Below are 8,158 nucleotides of genomic sequence, written 5' to 3'. Positions count from 1 at the left end.
TGGATTTATTAAGTTTGTAAAATAAAATATTTTAAAAAACTATTTTTAGTTGCATAAATTATTTTTAGATTAGTAAAATTTAATAATTAAAAATGTGAAAATAAATTATTTCAAGTTATAAAATAAAACAAAAATTAACATATTCTAAAAGAAAAATATAGAAGAAACTAAATACATTCTTAACTTTTACATATACATTTTTAGCATAGATTATATAATTAACTTAGCTAAATACACTCTTAATTTTTAAATATACACTTTTAGTATAGATTATATAATTAAATTTTACTATTATATCTTCTATTTGTTTATTTTCACTCCACCTACACTTAAAATTAATTTAACATCATGTGTCAATCTTTATTTTAAACATATATGTCCAATCACACACGTTGTAACGTTATCCTAACACAACCAAACCAATCAAATATTTTCAACTTACCGCCTTTATTTAAAAAATATTTTTTTAAATACTTAAATATTTTACGTTCATTTAATATTATTATTATTTTTTATTTTTATTTTTTAAAAAATATAAAAAAATTATATTTTTGTAACCATTATATTCTTAAATGAATATAAAAATGTGATTTTTCTCTTCAATTTATATCTCCTCTCACCATCAAACAGAACCAGAATCTATTGTCAACCACCACAATGCCATCTTCGACCACTGCACTACCACTGTTCAACTTTGCACCACCATTTGTTTAACATCATCAGAAGCCATCTTCAACTTCTTCCTGTGAAAATAGTTAGAAATGTATGCATGCATTTTTCTTGTTACATGTTTGACAATTTAAGTTTATGGGCTTATTTCAAAGCTAAAGAAAGAATGGAAAGATGATTGTGTCATCAAATTTGTGTGTGATCTTAATGATATGAGTATGCACAAGTTTGATCTCAGGTGGTGCTCATGGAACCTGTGCTTCTATAGTCAATGTTGATTCTCTTGTCCTTCGGCATAAACAAGTATTTGTTGGTATAAGATGAAAATAAGTAGAATTCCTAATTATAATAACAATGGTATCTGGTTGACAAGGGCTTTTCTTCCTGCACCTTCCTCTTTTTTTCCTTCACCCCATTAAACATGTAATCTCTCGATTACTCCTCACTAAAATTATAATAAAAATTCTTACACTTTTTTTTTAATATTTTGTGGACGGGGCATTTTAAAAAGTATTTCCAAATTTAGAAATATATTATAGAATACTCTGCGCGGTATATATTTTTTTATATATTTCAGATTAAATATTTTGAGAGATATTGTTAGATTTGAAAATATCTGTTGAACTATATCCAATCCAAAATATAAAAGTATTTTCTGGATTATGCATTCTGAAAAATATTTTCAGATTTAAAAATATGTTTCGAAACACTTAATCTAAATTATAAAAAATATTTTCAAATTTAAAGATATCTTTCGTAAGTCCGAAACATTTAAATAAAAATATTTGCAAAGTTTCTGGACTGAATTCCTTCCATCGACCCTCTCATTCTTCCTCAGCCCTCGTCATTCATTCATAAGGGTGGGAAAAGTTTATACATTTTTTTTTCATGTGTGATTGATGTGCAAGTGATAAAAATATCAATATGATACACTAGATCAAACTAAGTTATAGTAAATTTTGAACTATTTTTCCCATTATTAGATTAGAAAAATGTTGGATTTTTCTAATAGATACATTGAGGTGATTCATTAGGAATTAATGAAGACCAAACTACATAAAAATAATAACATTATTTATAACTCAAAATCTAAATATTTATTATTTTCAGTGAATGTAAGGCTTTCAAAATATATTTAAATTCTTAAAAAGAGTATATATATATATATATATATATATATATATATATATATATATATATATATATATATATATATATATATATATATATATTCTTCAGTTCCACGTTTTTTTCACTAAACTGAAATTAGTCCTTAATAGTATGGATTGATTGTGAATTATCACAACTTTTCTTTGTTTGAAGTGTGAATAATCATATTAAGTAGTATCTAGCTTAATTACTAAAGATCACACAAGTTAGAGGTATTCAGAAACGAATAAACCCAAAAAATAACTGAAACCCAATAAAAAAATCAATAACATATTAAAATCGAAAAATAAAATTAATTGATTTGAATTATTTTTTTTTCCAAAAGCCAACTGTTTGATTCGGCTTGTAGTTTGACATCATGCCAGAGAATTATTTTTTCATTCATTTAAATTGACAAAGTATTTATGTCATTTCCTTCTTTCTAGGCCCAGCTGTGACTAAAGACTTTGATCAAAAGAATTCCCTTTGAATTCTTAACCTTGTATTTGACTTCGATTGATTGCTTTTAAATATAGTAAATACTTTTAAATGATAATCATACCACATCATACTTTTAATCAATATTTCAAAAATCAAAGACTTAGACACAATTAATTAACATGTAATATTCAAGGTTGAATAGGTCTTACCCTGCACTTGTTCGATCCTTGATATAAACAGTATTGTATTAGAGTATTCTTATCTTCTTACCAAGTTAACTGTTAGTGAGCTAAATTTATGAAAAAAAAATTCAACATTTACAAATGTTCAAAAATGATATTTTAAATGTTTTATTAGATAAGAAGCCTTTAATTTAGGAAAAAATTCACCAAAATATTCAACCCAATAGGTCCATCTCTTTATTACAAACAATAATGCTTATATTCATTTATGTATTGAAAGAGAGTCCAAATTCCCTACTAATTTTTTGGTATTGTTTATATAAGGGGAAACATACATATATTATGCCAAAAAGGGGGTAAAACATGTGTGCAAGCAAACCTACTCAAATATTGTCCTGCTGAAGAAACAAAACATCTAAAAGAACTATGAATATGAAAGAAACATCTCTAAAGGGAAGTGTCGTTGTGACAAACAAAACATCTAAAAGAACTATGAATATGAAAGAAACATCTCCAAAGGGAAGTGTCGTTGTGACATATTTGTTAGAAGTAGACTTTAAGCCTAACTAAACCCCACAAAATTAGCTTATAAAATATGGTTTACATTCACTTATAAACTATGAATTGACCTTATCTCCAGTTGATGTGGAACTTCCAACAATATTTGGTAAAATGGCTTTTACTTACTTCCCTGCAACTCAAATGACAAAAATTGACTCATTTCCACTATATACACAGATTCCCTTCCTACAAAAACAACCTACACCTCTAGTTTTACATCACTATTGCATATAAAAACAGAATCTACACACAAACCACCTTTGGTATGCGTACAATCGATCTGAGCCAATGAAAATTTGACCTTCATCAGATCATTAGGATTCTTAGAAACAAAGTTTCCTGCATGGTAGAGAACCCAATTTCCATGGTTATCCAAATGAGTTTTGGATACAGCATGTTGACCATCAGAAGTTGTTAGCTGAAATTTTACAGGTTTTATATCCCAGCCATGAACGTGATCAGTCTTACAAACTCGACGACCTAACCTCTTCGAAGATCGGCCGAGCTGGAGTCTGAAGAACACACTGTAAGTCCCAGGTGGAAATTGAAAATCAACTTCTCCTTCCACTTCAAGCCACCAAATTTGTTGAAGATAAGCAACTGTGTGGAATCTGTTATGGAAATAAATAGTATAATACATCAAGTTTCATCATCTAGAGCATAGAAAATATGTCATAACTTAAAAGTAAGAGGGGGTCATGCAATTTTAAAATGATTAATTTCATGTGTTCCAGCAGAAGGTAGCTAAATCTACAAAATTGAGCAGCCACAGGAAAAGCTGCTCTAAGAACATTCACAGAACCATGACTAAACTGTCATCAATTTCATGCTAGAAAGCAGAGGAGAAATCGTAATAAAGTATAGTTTTGTATTCCTGAAATGACTTCAGATTAGAGATGAAACCTTTGAAGATAAAAATGAATGTTACAAAAAGTTGCCATTTATTTAAAGTAAGACTCTTGAAAGTTGACATTTAGTAAGTTGTGTATACGTTAAAAGATAATAAACAGGTTTGCAATGTTAAATAAATATAATAAACGAAATTACAATTGTCCAAAGCATACATACAAAAAGCAGTTATTGGCAAAGTATTAATGTAAAACGTACAAATTTTTAGTTTAGTTTATTTATAGCCATTCATTTAGTTAAACAAAGAAATTCAGATGAACGTTTAACATACCAGGTTCGATTAATTAACTGGCAACTAAACTCATTCAGACCCTTACATTAGAGATTTGGTATTAGATAAGCTTGAATACTTGTAAAATGATTTTGGAGAAGTAGAAAAATCCAATCTTCGAGTTTGTCAACAAGTTAAATAACAAAGCCGGAAGGTGATTAATCTTTGACAGCAATCCTCAAAAGGGAACACAAACAAAATCCAGCAAGAGCAATGTTTTGTTTTCAACTCATTAAGATGTAAACACAACAAAACAAAGTCCGAGTAACATAAACATATTTTTACTTACAATTATCTCACCTTGACTCTTCTGTCGAAATGCGACTCCAGTATCTCCGATCATCTATCCCTGTAATCCTCAACGCTTTGGAAGAAATCGCCAAACACAATCCACCCGTCCTCTTGTCTAGCCAAATTTCCTATACCATCATCACATTTTTTGACAAGTATACAACAAGCACTTGAAGAGTAAATACAAAGGATGAGTATAAACAAGGACAAAGATAATATGCAGTTGTATGAGTATTTTGGGTACATATAATCCCATTACAATCGGAGTTTTACCAAAAATAATTCACATGAAAAAAAGGTTTGCATTAAAGTTCAACTCTGAGTCTGATCTAAAACAGAAAATATATAAAAACTTACCTTGGTCCCGTTGTCTACCAAATTAGGCCTGCATAGTCTAGCATAAGTATCCCTCTTCCCCAGTTCTTCTACGCAAGCATCCTTCAAAGCTTTCTCCACGATGAACTTATAATTCAAAGGTAACTTCGATTCCCAAATGAAATCAGCTAACGAAGCATCACGAAACGCCCTGTTCAGTCGTGCAAGCTTGCAAATATCTGGTGGGTCCAAATACATCAACATCAGTGCCACACAGCTCTCGGGTAAATCCCCAAGCCTTGGCCTTAAGGGGGTAGCATCTCCATCACAGACACAAGAGGAAAAACTACCACCCATGTTAACACAAACCTAACCAAATTAAACCACTGTGTTTTTGCACCCCAAATTTCAAAATGTCTCTTTTTTTTTCTCTCCGATTTCACACACCCAGAAAACGAATTGAACTCAAAACCTGATCTTGAACCTGAATTTATCAATTGCACACACCCAGAATCTGAATCGGCCTCAGAACTTGAGTTTGAACCTGAACTTGTCGATCTTCTGAGAAAGGGCTAGAGAGGGAAAAGTGAAGAGAGCAGAAATTGGAGTCAAATTCATGAGATTTTGAAGAGAATTGAGAGGCCAAGATTGAAATCTTGGGTGTCTCTTTTGGGGATTCTTTAGGGTCGAGACTTTTACAACACGTGTTCGGGGAGTCCTAAGTGTCGTGAAAACGAGATCTCGTACGGAAACGACATGGAATGATCAGAGTAATCAGTTGAACTCAGATGGCTGCAAATCTTAAGAAGCACGAAGTGCGAGTTGGGATGATCTGAATACGAGGTGGACGGTTCTTATCCAGTACAAAGGATTACTCGCTTGTCAGCTGAAGTCACTCACTTGCACCATTTTTAAATCGTTACCAATCTCAGATCTTATGTATGGTAGGGACCATGAATGGACATACATGAACGAATTAAAGTTGTTTGTTTGATAGATGCATAAAAATCTTAAATGAATTATTCTTTATTTTTAATGAAGTTTTTATTAGAAAAATACTTTTTTTAGATGATATTTTATATTTTATAATTAATTTCTAATTTTTTTCGTGAATGGAAGCAACCTAAGGGCTCAAATTTTTAAATATTTTATAAATTTTAGTATTTTTAATTGGTTTATATTAAAAAATTATTTTATTAAGTATGTAAAATTTTATATTTTTTAATTAACTTATATTATTAATTGAGTTTGATTCACTAATCAGAAGTATATAGATTCCTCTACTTAGTCTTTAAATTATACTCATGTTGTTATACTAGAAACCTTTTTAATAAATTTTAAAATATTAAATATGTTAGTGTATTTTAAAGACAAGAAAAAGAACGATAATAACAACTCAACGGAAAATCCAAATTCAATCAAATTACAAGTAGAATATATGGTAGTTCATCTTTATCGATTGATACTGTTTTGTGTCTTTAAATAGTTGGTACGAATTTGTGTAAAAAATAAAAATATGTGATTTTCATAAATATAAATAAGAGATATTTCATCTCATGGACTTTTATTACTATTGAAGTTTTTGGTATTGTATTTGAGACTACAAAATAAAATAGTCATTTCATTCAACTTTAGTTAAAAGAAATATAAACACTTAAATGAAAGATATAAATATTATTAATAAGATACTTGAAACATAATTATGTCACTTCTTTTTAATGTATGGATACATAAGCAAAAGCAATGTAAATTAAAAGTCATATTATATTAATTAAGGATGGAATCAAATATAAATACTCAATTAAAAAATATAATCTTTTCAATAAAACAAAAAAACAAATCTAAAAATCAATTTAAAATATATAAAATTTGTTTTAGTATACTAAATAATTTTACATATTTTTCTTTTAACCTTCAAAGGCACTTTAAGATAAAATTGTCAATGAAATGTTAATTTATGCGAGAATTTGTCCAAACGATACTCAACAAATTTTAAAAGAAATATTGACATTGCCAATGAGATGAAAACTCTCTTAACTCTTAAATGAGAACCTAACAAAATCTGAGTTGTAACATCTCATTTCAGTATAATAAAACTATTAAAATAAAACATTACATGAATGATAACTTACCAAAAATTACAAACTGCAATTGAAGAAGATTTTATACTTGAGAAAAAAATTCTATATATGTTGTTGCTCTCTTAACCTCATGCTGAAACGACTAAAAAGACGTATTTCCTAAGCTCACACCATTTTAAGGTGATCATTGCAAAAGAAAAAACACACACAAACAACAAAGGCAAAAGCAAGGGTAAGCTAGTGATACAAAATATTTTCATAATACATCAAAACATATTAAACATTTTACTTAAAGATACATATCTCACACCAAATCAACCAAACACTTTATGCATGACAACCCTTTTGACTTGACTATCCGGATTAGTATGAATATCGAGGTATGGCAGTTCGTGCACTTGTTGTGGTGAAACAGCTGGCCCACCCCAAGCTACCACACAAAGTTAGTCTGTTATCACTCGCCTTAGGCCAAGGTAAAACCCCTAGACTAGGACCTATGTTAAGACTCTAGCAAGTGTACTGAATCATATCAAGTAATAAACATGGTAAGACCAAGTATCGTTTCCTTAGAGACTCACGGCCTAAACAGTTATGTGATTTCTTGATTAAATAAGACTTGAAAACAAACTCTTTTGGGTTTAGAATGCAAATACTAAAAAGTAAATAAGCATCCAATTTAATCAATTGGACAAAAGTGCAAAGATGAATGGATTTGATATTATGGAATGAATATGTTGTTGGGGTTAGATTTCACCTAGTTTACTCCCATGTATGTATGAATTCTACTTCTTCATTAATGTCAATGTCACTCTCTAAAATACTTAAAACTCAATTCCTCGGTGAAGAAAGCCTATCCTTAAATATTAGTTCAGACGATTTCTAGCATTCCTAATAATTAATTCTGAAGAACAGAAGCTTAAGACAACTAGAACTCATACCCCCATTCTTGAGCAATACTACTTCTGGGAATAATTCTCCGGATCATGAATTGTAAGATACCTTCTGGTACTCATGCAAATCATACATCATGCTAAAGAATGAGTTAAACGAAGCAAGCATTACACAAAGAAGAATTATCCTAACAATCAATGAAAGAAGCATAAATAATCAAGAATCAATTCAATACATGAGAGTTTACAAAGGTTACATCATCCCCAACAACAAATAGAGTTTAGTTCACCATTGACATGGTGAAACTAGATGAACAATGGAAAAAGAATGAAAGATAAAATCTTAGAAATTGAAGATAGGAGCTTTCGCATCCAAGTTCGCCTTCAAAGGACCAAAAA

At 29.7% G+C, this 8,158-nt stretch overlaps 1 protein-coding gene across 1 annotated transcript; it reads right to left on the bottom strand.

Moving 5' to 3' along the window:
- Positions 1 to 2,904: 2,904 nt before the first annotated feature.
- LOC108346288 (F-box protein PP2-A13) lies at positions 2,905 to 5,729 on the bottom strand. Its single transcript, XM_017585328.2, has 3 exons — positions 4,831 to 5,729; positions 4,483 to 4,601; positions 2,905 to 3,613 (listed from the first exon to the last, which is right to left on the bottom strand). Exons 1-3 carry the CDS (start codon positions 5,143 to 5,145, stop codon positions 3,202 to 3,204), a joined length of 846 nt encoding a protein of 281 aa, XP_017440817.1. The 5' UTR covers positions 5,146 to 5,729; the 3' UTR covers positions 2,905 to 3,201.
- Positions 5,730 to 8,158: the final 2,429 nt, after the last annotated feature.

Source organism: Vigna angularis, chromosome 9, assembly GCF_016808095.1.
Source record: "Vigna angularis cultivar LongXiaoDou No.4 chromosome 9, ASM1680809v1, whole genome shotgun sequence".
NCBI classification, from domain to species: Eukaryota; Viridiplantae; Streptophyta; class Magnoliopsida; order Fabales; family Fabaceae; genus Vigna; species Vigna angularis.
Note: the sequence above shows the minus strand (reverse complement) of the source record. Positions and strands in the feature narration are given on the sequence as shown.

Coding starts and splice junctions, on each gene's coding strand:
- LOC108346288 (XM_017585328.2), bottom strand. CDS start 5,145: ATGGGTGGTAGTTTTTCCTCTTGTGTCTGTGATGGAGATGCTACCCCC. Junction 4,602..4,830: donor TGGTAGACAACGGGACCAAG/GTAAGTTTTTAT, acceptor ATGATGGTATAG/GAAATTTGGCTAGACAAGAG. Junction 3,614..4,482: donor ATTTCGACAGAAGAGTCAAG/GTGAGATAATTG, acceptor TTTCCATAACAG/ATTCCACACAGTTGCTTATC.